The sequence below is a fragment of the Gekko japonicus genome, unplaced genomic scaffold (assembly GCF_001447785.1).
Source record: "Gekko japonicus isolate JY-2015 unplaced genomic scaffold, Gekko_japonicus_V1.1 scaffold240, whole genome shotgun sequence".
NCBI lineage: Eukaryota > Metazoa > Chordata > Lepidosauria > Squamata > Gekkonidae > Gekko > Gekko japonicus.
The window spans coordinates 1007736-1025293 of NW_015164672.1; the positions used below are offsets into that span (position 1 = coordinate 1007736).

A 17558-nucleotide genomic window follows, 5' to 3' on the forward strand; every position below is an offset into this window, starting at 1 on the left:
GGAAGGTGGCAACCTTTTGTAAAATGAGCAGGCAATACAAACCAATAAAAAGTGTTTTGGTGCTTGTGACAGAAATTCCCAGTAGTTCTTCCTGCTACTGTGATTGAAACTGAGGTGGGGTAAATTCCGCAAAGCACTCAATATAGAGCTGTTTTCCCCATAAAAATCCATCCCCACAAAAATCCATCCCCACAACCAGGGGTCATTTCCTGCAGGAGCGCACAGGAGCGGAGCTCCGGCAGTAAAGAGCCCAGGGGGCGGGAACATGCAACAAGCCCCACCCCCTGCTCCCAGCAGCCCTCAGTCAGAGCAAGAAGCAGCCAAGTAAGTTGCAGAGCCCCCCACCCGGCCCCTGGCCCAAAAGAGTCCAGTGGCACCTTTAAGACCAAGTTTTATTCAGGTACAAGTTCTCCCTCCTCTGCAAGGACAGATCTGCATGTCCCCCTCCCAATAGCTAGCAATCCAAAACAGTCCAGTGGAGCCTGAGCAGTGGGTGTTGCCTTCTGACACACTTCCGGTGATGTCAGGGTGTGTGGCATATGCAAATAAGTTATGCTAATGAGTTATGCTAATGAGCTCCTGCACCTCTTTTTCTACCCTGCCCACAACCAAGTGCCTTGTAAATGTCTATGCAGAAGTACGTCTCCTTCAGCAGAAGTTCCATTTCTTTCTGCCTTTGTCCTTTCTTGTTTGTGTTCAGCCTAATTAACTTCTTGTTTTCTGCATGTTGGTCTGTTCATTTTTTCATAAATTTGTTCTTTTGTCTGCAGTACAATTATTTACTTCCTGTTCTTTCTCTTGGGGTCCTCGTGAATCAATTGTTAGTGGGGGGCTCTTTTTCCCAGGAAGTAGGAGAAATAAAAAGTTCTGATTTTTACTTTTAGCAAGCTGAAGTCACTCCTTATAGTTGTTTTGGGTGGGTGGCCCAAAATAGTTGGATTAAGAAATAACCACAATAGAAATAAACAGAAAGGTCAGTTTCTTTGGTCAATGGCAAAATACAATACGGTAGTTACACCTAATTATCTACTAATGTTTTCTGACCACCTCTAGAGATCCTGCCATCCACCTGAAAGAACAGGAACTTGTTCAGTTGAGAGGAGAAAGAAGAGATGAGATTTTAAAGGGGCAGTAGTCCTGTAATGCCTGGATAGGATTTTGTCCAAACAGGATAACCTGACCTCCACAAATCTGGTCTAAAAAAATACCTGACCCCAGCCAAGGCATCATCAGGATTGCTCATTTAAAAAATAACTGAACCTTAGCAATTCCAGAAGAAATGGAATTTTCCGGTGTAGAAGCTTCCATGAGTCAAAGCTCACTTCATTGGCTACAACCAAGGCTATTTTTGGCCAGGAACGCACAGGAACGGAGTTCTGGCTAGCTTCCAAGTTGGCCATGCCCAGCAGGAACTCATTAGCATAATAGGCCACACCCAACAGCAGAAACTCATTAGGATTGGCTACATTAGGGGTGTGTGACCTAACATGCAAAGGAGTTCCTGCTACAAAAAAGCCCTGGGTTTTGACCACAAACAAGGTAAACAGAATAAGAAGCAAAAGGTGGGTGTGGCTGGATGAGCACATTTCTGGTAACATGGGGATGTGGCCTAATATGCCAATGAGCTGTGCTGTCAGGGGTGTGGCCTAATAGGCGAATGAGTTTCTGCTGTTGGGTGTGGCCTATTATGCTAATGAGTTCCTGCTGGGCTTTTTCTACAAAAAGAGCCCTGGCTACAACTGAGAATGAAGATCCTTCAGCCCTTATATCCAGGTTACAAGGTGGGAGGGGTGTTACTGAAAAGGGTGAATTGGAGTCAGGGTGCAAAATGTAATCAGCTTGGCTAAAATAAGTTGCCAACCTCCAGGTGGGACTTGGAGATCTCCTGGTATTACAATTGATCTCTAGGCTACAAAGAGAGTTCCCCTGGAGAAAATGGCTGCTTAGGACGGAGGGTGGATTCTGTGGCACTGTACCCTGCTGAGGTCCCCACCCCTCCCCAAACCTTGTCCTCTCCAGGCTCCATCCCCCAAATCTCCAGGTATTTCCCAACCCAGAGCTGGCAACCCTAACTAAAGCTGTGAGATATGCATAGGGATGAGACATACAGAAAATTAGTATTTGAATGAGATAAGAAACGTCTGAGCTATTAAGGGAGGGGGGCTTCCATTGTCCTCAACTCGCTAATGAATTCTAATTCAGCAATCTTGTGTGGTAATCTCTCTTTGAAGCTTCTGTGTAGGAGAACTGCCACTTAGATCACCGAGGAATGTCTTGGAAGATTCAAATGTTCTCCCACTGATATCCTGAAAAATATGCTTTCTGGACATACCCCTAATCATTTGGGATCACAGTTCAAACTCTGGCAGCTAATTCAACATATTATTCAGTCTGGATGTGACTGGTTTGTTTATTCATTTTTTAAACAAATTCTAGGCCTGTCTTTATTCCCAAATGAATGGGAGAAAGTAGCAAAGTGGTGATTTTTATGAAATGAAGCATAGATATATAGGGCTGGAAGGGACCTCAAGGGTCATTTAGTCCAACCCCCTACAGAATGCAGGAAATTCACAGCAAACTTCCCCCTCCAACTCCCCCAGCTACCCCTGCTCTATGCCCAGAGGAAGGCAAGAGCCCTTCAGAATCCTTAGGAATCCTCGGGCCAGTCTGGCCTGGAGGGGAATTCCTTCCTTACTCCAAAGTGGAATTGGCATTACCCGTGGCATTTGATTTTTCCTACCTAAGTGCAGAACTTCACATTGATTCTGTTGAAATTCATTTTGTTAGTTTTAGCCCAGCTTTCCATCCTGTCAACATCATCCTGTATCTTAATTCTGTCTTTTACTGTATTTGCCATCCCTCTAAATTCAGTATCACCTGCAAATTTAATGAAGACCACCTCTGTTCCTTCTTTGGATCTGAGCAAATGAGTCCCAACAAATGTCTGTGCGATAAGGTTTGCATGCAATTTGGTTTCTAAGACTCTGCTCCTAAGTCTTCCCCTCTTTTGCAAAACGATAGGTGGTTCTACGAGCCTCGCTTGGTACTTTGAACACCCTCGCTGATACATCCAAAGACGTGGTGCACGGGCGAGGGGGGAAAGAGCTGACCATCTCCACCTCCAATGTGAAGCTACTAAATCACATACTGGGACACGTCACGTACACCAGTACAGTATTTCTAGTCAATGCTGTAGACATGGGTGAGTTGAAATACTGGAATTAGGGTTGCCAATCTCCGGGTGGGGCTGGAAATCCCACAGGATTACAACTGACATCCAGACAACAGAGATCAGTTCCAGAAAATGGCTGCTCTGGAGGGTGGACTCCATGGCACTATATCTTGCTGAGGCCCCTCCCTTCTCCAAACCCCACCCTGAAATGTCCAGGAATATCCCCAACTCAGAGCTGGCAACCCTAGATAGTCTGGACAAACCTGCCAAGTGCTGGACCAGGTCTGTGTTTTTATCTTAAATGCGGAGTTCCCTAGCTTTGGAAGTACTGTGGGAATTTAGAGAAAGCGTAGAGAATGCCACTTCAAAAAAAAATGCCTGTCATATAGGTGTGGCCAATTACAAAACAGCTGCCATTGGGTCCCAAGGCCAATGACAAAACTTTGGGTTATTTCTGCAGACACCACCTTAGCTGGTATTTGCATAAGGTGTGAACTGATTTTAAAAAAGCAAGAGCAAAATATTACCTTTAATGTAAGCTATGCATGGTTTCTATATGCCCACTCATAACTGCATTGTAGCCGATCTTATGAACAGTATTGGCCGTTTTGATTCAACCATATGCCCTGCAGCACTTGAGGGCCAGCCAACATGTGACATCCAGTTCTGTTGGGACTGATCTTCAGGAAGAACTTGAAGAACTCAAATTTCCCACAAAACCTAAACTCGTTACTGCTCCCTTCTCTGCTATTCTGCCTGCAACGCATGTCCTCTACCGTTTGTGACTGAAAGCTGCAATCAGGCAAACACCTAATTGGCTGTGTCCCAATTGCTTTCCAGTGAGCTTTGAAACAGGGTCATACCTTGTTAAATTTCCTGTGACCATCCGACAGCTGCCTCTTCCCAAGCTCTTTGACCCAGGATCAGGTGAGCAATTTTACATAGTGTGATGGAGTAATGCCATCGATTTGGGCCGATTCAAACTTTATGGAGTATACAGCTTGGGTTGTGGATTCTCAGTTCATGTGTGTGTGGTGCCCTAACTGGATCAGGACCACAGTGCGCACAGAGAAGGAGCTTCAGCCTTCCCCCCTGCACCGTTTTCCCTACATGAAATAGTGAAATAGTCCTGGGGGGTGCCTTATGGGGAGATTTCGCAGGCCTGGGACAGCTGAGCGCTGGGGAAATGATGTGGGCAGGAAGGCAAGAGCCCCTTCTCCGCAATTGCCATGGTCCTGATCTGAACTGGGCACCACATGGGCAGGAATTGACCCAGCCTGGGTACCCCAGCAGCCTATGTAGTCTGTAGTGTGTGAATCAGCTCATCACCCATAGCGGGGAAAGCACAATCCTGGGATTAGAATTGCCAACAACCTGGAGACAAAATGTCTTGCCCCTTTAAGAGAGGCTTAAATGTGTGGAAATGGGCAGCTGAAGATTTTCATGGCAGAGCCGTAGGTAACATCACCTAGTAAATAGCATCCCATTAAGCCTCTGGTAGTCTGATCTGGTCAGATCTTGGCTGCTAAGCAGGATTGGCTGTGGTAAGTATTTCGATGGGAGACCACTAAGGAAGTCCAGGGCTACTACGAAGAGGCAGGCAATGGTAAAAAAGGTAAAGGTAAAGGTTTCCCTTGCTCGAAAGCCAGTCGAGGCCGACTCTAGGGTTGTGGTGCTCATCTCCGTTTCAAAGCCGAAGAGCCAGCGCTGTCCGAAGACGTTTCCGTGGTCATGTGGCCGGCATGACTAAACACCAAGGCGCACGGAACACTGTTACCTTCCGACCAAAGTGGTACCTATTTATCTACTTGCAATTTCTTGCTTTCGAACTGCTAGGTTGGCAGGTAAACCACCTCTCAATGTCACTTGCCTTGAAAACTTTATGGGGATGCCATAAATCAGCTGTGACTTGGTGGCACTTTCCACTGCCAAAGGGGCAAGACTCCCCCCCCCTCCACGTTGCTAGCAACTCTGTCCAGGACCTTCACAGCAAGGGGTCTCCTCCAAACTGCAGTAGGTAGTCCAAGCTGGGTCCTGTATACAGACCTGTGTTTAATACTGCTTTGTGTCTGGTTGCCTTTTGCAAGATAAAATTTACATGTTGCCTGCACAACCTTTGCTGAACAAAGCCTGGCGGTGACTTTGGTTCAGTTTGATAGGAATCTCAGCATTCTGAATATAGGTATTTGCAGGGGTCGTTTCGTAGAAAAAGAGCTAGGGGAACTCATTAGCATATGCCACACCCCCTGACATCAGGGGCCCGGCGGTGGACCTGTAAGGCCGGCGGGAGTGCGAGGAAGCCCCGCGAAGGCCCTCCCTGGCCCCAGGCAGGCAGGGGTGGGGAGAGGCGGGGAGGAAGCAACTTACCCTCCCTCTTCTCCTGCCTCCTCCTGGCTGAATGAGGGCCGGAAGCGGGGCGGCCGGAAGCAGGGGGCGGGGCTCTGTTGTGTCCCCTCCCCCCCCCCCCGCACCTCACCCGGGGGAACTGCGATCCCCCGCGATCCCCCCCTGAATCGACCTCTGGGTATTTGGAGTTGGAATCACTGAGTCTCCAGGGGCTGTTTCAACATTGCCATGGGCAAGCAGATGGTTTTTGCAGTTTATGAGCCAAAGATCGAAGGACGGTTCTTGCCAACATGATGAGCCTTGCACTAAGAATGCTGTGTAGCCTGAAACGCAACGTCAGTGATATTGGGGGATATACGTCTGTCTAGAAAGTCAGAAAAACACTTCTGGTTACTCATGAATTTCCTTTCGCAGCGGTACAAGCAACTTGGAAGCGGAAATTTTTGGTGGGGGAAAATGGCTTGAGGAGAGTAGTTAAATAACTCTGTTGCTACACTGGACAGCTCCTCTATATTGCAAGCCCTTAGAAACAGAATCTGTTTCTAACTCGCAGGGCTTGCGATCTAAAGGAAGTAAGCACAGACTTACATGTAAGAGTGCATCTTTGCTTCTTTTCTGTTCTCGGAATGAAGTCTTCTAAATAAAGGGGATCGAGCTTGATTCACAGCATCCAGTAGTACCCTGGTGTCTGTGTGTCTGATCTGCTATACGGAGGGAATCCAGTGCTGTTTTTATTTATTTATTTATTTATTATTTACATTTATATCCCGCCCTCCCCGAAGGCTCAGGGCGGCAAACAACATGTAATTGATAAAACAGTAAAAACATTAAAACAATACAAAATATTAAAATTACATCATAATTTATAGCCTATCTAGAACAAAACTAGCTAAAAACCAAGATGGCGGTCCTCCAAGCGTCCCAGTCTTGCCCATGCTGCGAAAAAAGGGTATTTAGGGCTCTGGCAAACCATGCCCATATCTAGATGTCCGGGTTCAGCTGCTGGGGGGAAAAACACACACACCTGTCTACCTGTGAAGATGCTGCTGTGGCAACAAACAAAGACAGTGGTGGTTGTGGTGTGGGTAAACATGGGATGTGCTTGTCCAAGCACACTGGGAGCAAGTCAGACTTCATTGATGCCGCTGCCTCATCTTGGTCATGTGCAGTGTTCCCTCTAAGCTGAGTTAGTGTGAGCCTAGCTCACAGTTTTTTAGCCTCCGGCTCACACATTTTTGTCTTAGCTCAGGAAGGGTTGGCTTCCAGAGCAAACTAATTTATGCAGTAGCAAAATCGCTCGCTCACAACTTTAATGCCAGTAACTGACAAAGAAGAATTTTTGCTCACAGGACTCCACAGCTTAGAGGGAGCATTGGTCATGTGGGTGGAGAATGGGCCCCAGGCAGTGCCTCATCCATTGTTCACCATGTGTTGCCTACTCCTGCTCTAGACCAGGTGGCTCCAACGTGGTGCCCACAGGTGCCATGGCGTCTGCCAACATATTTTCTGGCACCTGCCGAGAGTTTTGAGGAAATGGGTGTGGCTTTTGCCCAGTAAGGCTTCTGCGGGACTGCTGGAGGTTTGATGGGCTCTGCAGGTGTTTAAAAGTGTTGCTTTGGCACCAACGGCCAGCACTGCGAAAGGATCGACACTGTGTGGCTGAAGTTAAGCCGTGGCAATCGTTCTGTGGCTGGCTTCACCTCCTGCAGCTGCCATCCTGTTGGTGCGCCAACCGTGCGATGTCAGAATTCCAAATGTCCCGCGCAGGCTCGAAAAGGTTGGGGGTCCCTGCTCAAGCGTGTGAGCAAATGTACACTTTGCAATCAATGCAGTGCTGATTCTGTGAACTTAGGCAGATCATGAGATGTTAGGGCAGGAAGGGTTGCATCAGTGCTTAGTTCTTGTGGCACTTTCTTACACGCCCATGGAAATGCCGGTCGCCACTTTTGGCGACAGGAGACAATTTTCTCCAGGCCAGTTTGTCCGGGGATCCTGGAGGTTTTTTGGAGGTTTTTTGCCATCTTGTGGGCCTGGAGCAGGGGTCACTGGGGGCGTGTGTGTGTGGGGGGAGGTAGTTGTGAATTTCTTGCATTCTGCCAGGGGTTGGACTAGATGACCCTGGAAACCCCTTCCAACCCTATATAGGGGGCTTTCACACACATTAAATAATGCACTTTCAATCCACTTTGCAACTGGATTTTACTGTGTGAAATGGCAAAATCTATTTGCAAACGGTCGCTGAAGTGGATTGGAACTGCATTATTTAGCATGTGTGAAAGTGCCCAAATTATGATTCTACGATTCAGTCAGTAGCCGGTTTGGTGTAGTGGTTAAGAGTGGTGGACTCTAATCTGGAGAACCAGGTTTGATTCCCCCTTCCTTCACATTCAGCCAGCTGCATGATTTTGGGTCAATCACAGTTCTCCCAGAGCTGTTCTCTCAAGAGCAGTCCTCGAAAGAGCTCTTTCAGCCCCACCTACCTCACAGGGTGTCTGTTGCGGGGAGAGGAAGGGAAGGAGATTAGAAGCCACTCTGAGACTCTGAGACTGATTTCACACAAGAGCTGTGCCGCGGTCGCGCCTCCCTTTGCCTCGCTACTGTTGGTCAATTTCCCACTTGAAACCGTGTGGCCGCATTTTGACCCGCGGCTTCGCCCGATTTTCTCCGCAGTTTCGTGATCCTGTTTTTTGAGGATCAGGAAACCGCGGGGGAAATCGGGCGAAGCCGTGGGTCAAAATGCGTCCGCAAGGCTTCGAGTGGGAAATTGACCAATAGAAGCGGGGCAAAGGGAGGCGCAACCGCGGCACAGCTCTTGTGTGAAATCGGTCTGAGTGAAGGGCAGGGTATAAACCCAACTATTCTTTTTAGTGTGTTAGCCATTAATACAAGACTCTCAGAGAGCTCAGGCAAATTGGAAAAAAAGGCATTGGTTTCGTATTGTGTGCACTCACTTTCAGACCCATTTCTTTTTATGCTGCAGATAACAACATCCGGGACCTCGTGACCATCACCACCAAGACTTTCTTGCGGTACCACAAGCTGCGGGTCCTCCTTAAAAGCATAAGACAGTTTTACCCAGACATCAAGGTGATTGTGGCAGATGACAGTGAGCATCCAGAGAAGATTGAAGAGGCCAATGTCGAGCACTTCATCATGCCCTTTGGAAAGGTACCAGCGCGGGGTGCTTCTCTTTTTGTTACCAGTCACCTGAAGAACCAATCCTGGCTACCCTTGAGGTTGGCAATCCTGGGCTTTTGGATGTCTCTGCAGCAAAGGGATACTTGATGGGCTGGAGCTCATGCTGAGCTTGGAATCCATGGGTTGGATCCTCTCAACTGGTTCCACTTGCCATACACATGCCTTTGGTCTATGTGGATTTACATGCATGTAGCATGTTCTTCTTCAGTGTCACCACCCCAAGTTGAATCCAGCTTCCCATGTTCCCATCCAGGCAGGATGATAAAATCAAAATAAATGAACAAAAAGGTTCCAGGTGGTCAGCTGTGTTGATTTGAAGCAGTAGAACAAATTTAGAGTCCAGTGGCACCTTTAAGACCAACAAAGGTTTATTCAAGGTATGAGCTTTTGTGTGCATGCACACTTCCTCAGGTATGTGCATACGAAAGCTCTTACCTTGAATAAACCATTGTTGGTCTTAAAGGTGCCACTGGACTCTAAATTTGAACAAAAAGGGTTGTGTGAGATAGAAAAGCGCATCTTTCAGGTGAAGGTGTTAAGGTCTCTTTGTCTACATTGGACTTGCATTGGACGGGTCTAGCTCTTACCTGATTACCGCGTAGGATGCTTGATTCCAGAGCAGTGCCCAGTGAACAGGTGAAATTGCTTCCTTGACCTTCCAGGTGGCCTGGCCAACCACTGAGAAAGGAGCTCTAACAAAAGCATACCACCAAGGCAGCCATTTTATGTGCTGCCACCACTGGAGACTCAACAGGAGGTGGCACAGAACAGGGCCTTTTTGCTGGTGGACACGTCCTTTCCTGTGATGCCTGATCAGCTTCCTCCCCAATGGCTGTCAGGAAATCTTCTAAGATCTATTTGTTTTGTAACACTTTTTGCTTTTTAAGTGTTGCTACCTTTCCAGTAGTTAAGCTGTTGATTGTGTGTGTTTATTCTAGACAGCGCTGTATATTGAATTTGAAGGTTTTTATACTGTTGTGGGGGGGGGGGGACTGTGTTGCCAAAAGGCAAGAAGCATGTTTTATTGCAGTTTTTTTCCTTCCTTTGCCCTGGTTTGTATCTTATCAGGGTTGGTTTGCGGGGAGAAACCTTGCTGTCTCTCAGGTGACAACCAAATACTACCTCTGGGTGGACGATGACTGCCTGTTTACCAAAAACACTAAGATCGAGAAACTGGTTGAAGTGCTGGAGAACACCAACTTGGATGTGGTATGAAAATTTGGCCAATATCCAGGACTAGGGGTTTCCAGCAGGCCCGGAGGGGAAAAAGTCCTGTCCCTTATTGACTTAGTTTATATCTACCTTTCCCCCCAATGGGGGTCCAGAGCAGCTCACAACATTCTCCTCTTATCCTCACAGCAACCCTGTGAGGTAGGTTAGGCTGAGTTTGTGTGAGTGGTCTGAGATCACACAGTAGGCTTCCATGGGAGAGTGGGAATTTGAACCTGGGTCTTCCAGATCATAAGAGAACATAAGAGAAGCCAGTGTTGGATCAGGCGAATGGACCCATCTAGTCCAACACTCTGTCACACATTGGCCAAAAATACCAAGTGCCATCAGGAGGTCCATCAGTGGGGCCAGGACACTAGAAGCCCTCCCACTGTTGCCCCCCACCAAGCACCAAGAATACAGTGCATCACCTGCCCCAGCCTATGAGTTCCTATCTATACCTTGTGGCTAATAGCCACTGATGGACCTCTGCTCCATATGTTTATCCAGTTCCCTCTTGAAGCTGTCCATGTTTGTAGCCGCCACCACCTCCTATGGCAGTGAATTCCATGTGTTAATCACTCTTTGGGTGAAGAAGTACTTCCTTCTATCTGTTCTAACCTGACTGCTCAGCAATTTCATTGAGTGCCCACAAGTTCTTGTATTGTGAGAAAGGGAGAAAAGTACCTCTTTCTCTACCTGCTCTATCCCATGCATAACCTTATTAACCTCAATCATGTCCCCCCTCAGCCGTCGTTTCTCCAACCTAAAGAGCCCCAAGCACTTTAACCTTTCTTCAAAGGGAAAGCGTTCCAACCCTTTTGTCATTCTAGTTGCCCTTTTCTCTACTTTTTCCAATGCTATAATGTCCCTTTTGAGGTGTGGTGACCAGAACTGTACACAGTACTCCAAATGAGGAAGTGCCATCGATTTATGCAGGGGCATGATGATACTTGGCTGATTTGTTTTCAATTCCCTTCCTAATAATCCCCAGCATAGTGTTAGCCTTTTTTATTGCAGTCACACACTGTGACACCCTAGTGTGACACCCTGGTTAATCAAACTGACTTTCCATTGAGAGCTCATAACGGATGTTAATATTTGCCTTCATACCATGAGACTCTTTCTCTGAATGTGGCAGTTCCCTTTAGTCACCATGGCTAGGAGCTGCTGGTAGACCTCTCCTCCCTGAATCTGTCAAATCCCCTTTTAAAGCCATCTATGCTGCTGAACTGCAGGCTGTGGAAGGTCAGTAGTTCAGCAGTTCAAGACCCGGTTGCCGCAAGATGGGGTGAGCTCCCGTCTCTGGTTCCAGCGCCTGCCAACCTAGCAGTTCGAAAGCAAGAAATTGCAAGTAGATAAATAGGTACCGCTTTGGTGGGAAGGTAACAGCGTTCCGTGCGCCTCGGTGTTTAGTCATGCCGGCCACATGACCACGGATACGTCTTCGGACAGCGCTGGCTCTTCGGCTTTGAAACGGAGATGAGCACCGCAACCCTAGAGTCGGATTCGACTGGCTTTCGAGCAAGGGAACCTTTACCTTTTTATGCCTGTGGCTATCACTAGATCCTTTGGCGGCGAATTCCACATTTTAATCACTTGTTGTGTACAGAAGTCCTGAGCCTACTGCCCATCAGCTTCACTGAATGCCCTTGAGTCCTAGTGTTTTGGGAGAGAGAGAAAATGTCTCTTTTCCCAACTGAAAAGTCCCAGACTCTTCAGCCTTTCCTCATAGGAAAGATGCTCCAACCCCCTAATCCTCTTGGAAGCAGTTCTCTCACTCCTCGGAGACATTTGCTGTCATCCATTATGGAATGAGGTATGCTTTCCCACTGAAGAAGAAGAAGAGATTGGATTTATACCCCGCCCTTCACTACTCGAAGGAGTCTCAGAGCGGCTTACAATCTCCTTTCCCTTCCCCTCCCCACAACAGGCACCCTATGAGGAAGGTGGAGCTGAGAGAAGCAATTTTTCTCCAGGCCAGTTTGGCTAGAGATCCTGGAGAATTTTTGTCATCTTCTGGGCATGGAACAGCGGTCACTGCGGGTGTTGAGAGGGAGGTATTTGTGAATTTCCTGCATTGTCCAGGGGGTTGGACTAGATGACCCTGGAGTTACCTTCCAACTCTATGATTCTGTGCTTCTGGTTTCTTTTAGCATTTTCCAAATGCTCTCTTGCTGCCAGTTCCAGTGATGATGCTTCCTGAACCCCACATCCTTCCACAGATTCCATTTTAGGTGGAATTTGGTTGCAGACATAGTTCAGACTCTCCGGTTTCTTTGTATGGAGAGCCCGTGTGGCATATTAGTTAGAGCAGGGCTTACACCAAATTGAAATAAATGGATTTTGGCATGCTTAATTCTCTGCTAGACGGCACATTCTCCTGTAAGAGATCCAGATGAATGCTGATTGTGTGAACTTTGGCAGATCACTGAGGGTTGCCTCAGTGCTTAGTTCTTCTTTCTTACACGCCCAGGGAAATGCTGATCACCACTTTGGGGTCAGGAAGCAATTTTTCTCCAGGCCAGTTTGGCTAGAGATCCTGGAGAATTTTTGTCATCTTCTGGGCATGGAACAGCGGTCACTGCGGGTGTGGAGAGGGAGGTATTTGTGAATTTCCTGCATTGTCCAATGGGTTGGACTAGATGATCCTGGAGGTCCCTTCCAACTCTATGATTCTGTGATTCCTAACCCAACCTCCTGCTGCTAATAAGAAAGACATTCTAGTCACTGCCAGTGTTCCCTCTAAGCTGAGTTAGTGTGAGCTAGCTCACAGTCTTTTAGCCTCCGGCTCACACATTTTCTTACACGTCACACACATACAATCTCAAAAATGACAGAATGATTTCTGTCCGATTCCAAGGCAAACCATTCAACATCACAGTAATCCAAGTCTATGCCCCAACCACTGATGCAGAAGAGGCTGAAGTGGACCGGTTCTATGAAGACCTACAACACCTCATAGAACTAACACCAAAAAATGATGTCCTCATCATCATAGGGGACTGGAATGCTAAAGTAGGAAGTCAAAAGGTAAACGGAATAACAGACAAGTTTGGCCTTGGAAAGCAAAATGAAGCAGGGCAAAGGTTAACAGAGTTTTGTCAAGAGAACACACTGGTCATAGCGAACACCCTTTTCCAACAACCTAAGAGGCGACTCTACACATGGACATCACCAGATGGGCAACACCGAAATCAGATTGACTATATAATTTGCAGTCAAAGATGGAGAAGCTCTATCCAGTCAGTAAAAACAAGACCTGGAGCTGACTGTGGCTCAGATCATGAGCTACTCATTGCAAAATTCAGACTTAAACTGAAGAAAATCGGGAAAACCACGAGGCCATTCAGGTTTGACCTAGATCGCATCCCTGATGAATATACAGTAGAGGTGAAGAATAGATTCAAGGGTCTGGATTTGATAGATAGAGTGCCTGAAGAACTATGGACAGAGGTTCGTGACATCGTACAGGAGGCAGCAATCACCACCATACCAAAGAAAAAGAAATGCAAGAAAGCAAAATGGCTTTCTGATGAGGCTTTACAAATAGCAGAGGAAAGAAGGAAAGCGAAAGGCAAAGGCGAAAAGGAAAGATTTACCCAACTGAACGCAGATTTCCAGAGAACAGCAAGGAGAGATAAGGAGGCCTTCCTGAATGAACAGTGCAAAGTAATAGAAGAAAACAATAGAATGGGAAGGACTAGAGATCTCTTCAAGAAAATTGGAGAAATCAAGGGAGCGTTCCATGCAAAGCTGGCCATGATAAAGGACAAAAACGGTAGGGACCTAACAGAAGCAGAAGAGATTAGGAAAAGATGGCAAGAATACACAGAAGAACTATACAAGAAAGACCTCAATGTCCTTGACAAACACGACGGTATAATCACTGACCTTGAGCCAGACATCCTGGAATGTGAAGTTAAATGGGCCTTAGAAAGCATTGCTAACAACAAAGCTAGTGGAGGTGATGGTATTCCAGCTGAGCTATTCAAAGTCTTAGAAGATGATGCTGTTAAAGTGCTGCACTCCATTTGCCAGCAAATTTGGAAAACGCAACAGTGGCCACAGGATTGGAAAAGATCAGTATACATTCCAATCCCAAAGAAGGGCAATGCCAAGGAATGTTCAAACTATCGCACAATTGCACTCATATCACACGCTAGCAAGGAAAAGAGGAGAGCGCAAAAGTGGGCTTGAAACTCAACATAAAAAAAACTAAGATCATGGCATCCGGCCCCATCACTCCTTGGCAAATAGAAGGGGAAGTCATGGAAGTAGTGACAGACTTCATGTTCCTGGGATCCCAGGTCACCGCAGACTGTGACTGCAGCCATGAAATTAAAGGACGCCTGCTCCTTGGGAGGAAAGCGATGGCGAACCTAAACAGCATGATAAAAAGTAGAGACATCACCCTGCCAACAAAAGTCCGCATGGTCAAAGCAATGGTATTCCCAGTAGTCATGTATGGCTGCGAGAGTTGGACTATAAGGAAGGCCGAGCGCCGAAGAATAGATTCTTTTGAACTATGGTGCTGGAGAAGACTCTTGAGAGTCCGCAAGAAGATCAAATCAGTCAGTCCTAAAAGAAATCAACCCTGACTGTTCCCTGGAAGGCCAGATAATGAAACTGAAGCTCAAATATTTGGCCACCAAATGAGAAGGGAGCACTCACTGGAGAAGACCTTGATGCTGGGAAAGATTGAAGGTCAAAGAAGACGGGGACGGCAACGGATGAGATGGTTAGACAGTGTCATCGATGCAACGAACATGAAATTGAGCCAACTTCAGAGGACGGTGGAAGACAGGAGGGCCTGGGGGGAGATGATCCATGGGGTCGCGAAGAGTTGAACTCGACTGCGACTGAACAACAACAACAACAACACACATTTTTGTCTTAGCTCAGGAAGGATGGCTCCAGAGCAAACTAATTTATGCAGTAGCCAAATCGCTCGCTCGCAACTGTAATGCCAGTAGCTCACAAAGTAGAATTTTTGCTCACAAGGCTCCACAGCTTAGAGGGAGCATTGGTCACTGCCCTTCACCCCACAGACAAAACTGTGTAACATGGATATGGCACGCCAAAAGTATATTGTTGAAAGGTGTTTCTAAAGCAAGTGGTGCAAGATTCTTTGCACTGATGTCCCATTCTTTCTCCAAGGAGCTTGTGAGTGTGTGGGGTTTTTTTACATGGATGGAGTGATGACTAAGTTGACTTTTGCAAATGAGTCCAGCAATACACACTGCAGGCGGGATATGCCCTACCTCCAGGCTCAGTTTCAAATTTATTTACTTATTTTACAGCCTCCTTTCTCACTGAGACTCGAGGCAGATTGCAGAATATAATGCAGTCAGATAGCAGAGACCTCCAGATAACAGTGCAGTAGGACTAAGATCGCTGGATTGGGCTACAGTGCAAACAATTATTAATAGTAATTATTATCATATGGCATTGTGTGTAGTATAGCTGGGAGATCGGAACCGAAGATTGTCTGGCAGCCTAAAGTTCTAGCTTTTTTATCATTGTTCACCACTAGGTGGTGAGCTAAACTTATTTATTTTGGGGGCTGAGAGAGCTCTGAAAGAGCTGTGACTGGTCCAAGGTCACCCAGCTGGCTTCATGTGGAGGAGTGCAAAATCGAACCCGGTTCTCCTTCGCTGTTAACCACCTTGCTGGCTCCGAATGGAAATCTAAGTGGATACATCTCTTCTGTGTCCCATAACTTGATTATGGCAGCTGCTGATGCCCCAGAGCAAGAAGGGAATAGGACTGTAGTCCAGTGTTCCCTCTAAACTGATTTAGTGTGAGCTGGCTCACAGTTATTTAGCCTCCAGCTCACACATTTTTTCTTAGTTCAGGAAGGATGGCTCCAGAGCCAGCTAATTTATGCAGTAGCCAAATCAATCACTCACAGTTTAATGCCAGTAGCTCACAAAGTAGAATTTTTGCTCACAACACTCCACAGCTTAGAAGGAGCAGGGGTCATTTCCTGCAGGAGCGCACAGGAGCAGGGCTCCGGCAGTAAAGAGCCCAGGGGGCGGGCACATGCAACAAGCCCCACCCCCTGCTCCCAGCAGCCCTCAGTCAGAGCAAGAAGCAGCCAGGTAAGTTGCAGAGCTCCCCCCGGCCCCCCAGTCCAAAACAGTCCAGCGGCACCTTTAAGACCAAGTTTTAATCAGGTACAAGCTCTCCCTCCTCTGCGAGGACAGATCTGCACGTTCCCCCCCCCCCAATAGCTAGCAATCCAAAACAGTCCAGTGGAGCCTGAGCGGTGGGTGTTGCCTTCTGACAGGGGGTGTGGTATATGCAAATAAGGTATGCTAATGATTTATGCTAATGAGTTCCTGCACTTCTTTTTCTACAAAATGACCCCTGAGAAGGTGCATTGCTGTAGTCTATTGCCATGTTTGTTACATGAATTATCCGGCCTTTACTGCATTGTTTTGCACTTTTGTGCTTTCTGCATTGTTTCTGTCTAAATAAATGATATAATATTATGCATTGGACAGTAATTTTTGTTGCATTGTTTTCTAATTTTGTTAATTTCCATCCTATTACAGTGTTTATTGGACATTGCCTTGACCTGGCTAGCCCTGGCTAGCCCAGTCTTGTCAGATTTCAGAAGCTAAGCAGGGTCAGCCCTGCCTAGTATTTGGAAGGGCAACCTCCAGGGAATACCAGGGTTGTGACACCGAGGCAGGCAATGGCAAACCACCTCTGAAAGTCTCTTGCCTCAAAATAAGTCTAGCTCACAACTTAGTGGCGCATAATGCTAAGAGCTAGAACTTCTGGCTGCCAGACGATTATAGGATTTCTGGGCTATACCACACACACTGCCATACAATAATTATTAATTATTGTTTATTGGACATTTTATGCTGTCCAGTTGTATTTTCAAAGACAAAGGCAGGTTTATAAAGAAAGTAAATACAACAAAGGACAAAATAAGGTGGGTGAGAACCCATCTGACGACCCACTTTGCAAATGATAAGCTCTGTTGTTTATACTGTCCTAAAGTACCTGTTTCACAAGGAACCGCTGCATGTCTGTCATGGGTTGTACATAGGATTTGGGAATACATTTTGAGCCAGCATACCGTAGTAATTCAGAGGGTTGGATTAGGATTGGAAACTCACGTTCAAATCCCCGCTTTGCTTAAAAGCATGTCGGTTTACCTGGATTGACTCTTTCAGCCTAACCAGCCTCACAGGGGTTTCTGGAAGGGTAAAATGGACGAGGGGAGGCAAGCCACCCCGAGTTGCTTGAAGGAAGAATTGGGTTCACTCTCTTAAGATTCCAGGTTATGTCTCCAGGGCTGTGGTCACAAGCGCCAGTTGAGGTGGAGGGGAAGTGAGGCTATTTCCTCCGGAGGAATTTGACACGCAGTGGCAAGATCACACCTCCCTTTGTGGCTGCGGGCTCAGCCCGTCAGTGTGTAATCAGACGCAACTGTGGGTGAGTCGGGGTTTTTGGGGCCGTTTGTTTCCCATGCGCAAAAACGAGGAATCGCACCTCTGCACTGAGGGCCCCCTATGGAGTATGTGATCCTGCGCATACTGCGAAGGGGGGGGGGGAAACGGCACCAAGCCGGGATGACATGATCACACCATCCCGACAGCATGAGAGTGTGCTT

At 47.0% G+C, this 17558-nt stretch overlaps 1 protein-coding gene across 1 annotated transcript in view; it reads left to right on the forward strand.

Annotated features, from left to right (window-relative positions):
• The window catches only part of LOC107108709 (beta-1,4 N-acetylgalactosaminyltransferase 2-like), a 75591-nt gene extending 65660 nt beyond the window's left edge, over positions 1-9931 (forward strand). Inside the window, exons 5-8 of the mRNA XM_015409211.1 lie at positions 3022-3202; positions 4013-4099; positions 8499-8686; positions 9785-9931. Of these exons, the coding sequence (XP_015264697.1) occupies positions 3022-3202; positions 4013-4099; positions 8499-8686; positions 9785-9931 (603 nt within the window). The remainder of the gene's footprint in view (positions 1-3021; positions 3203-4012; positions 4100-8498; positions 8687-9784) is intronic.
• The last annotated feature ends 7627 nt before the right edge of the window (positions 9932-17558 follow it).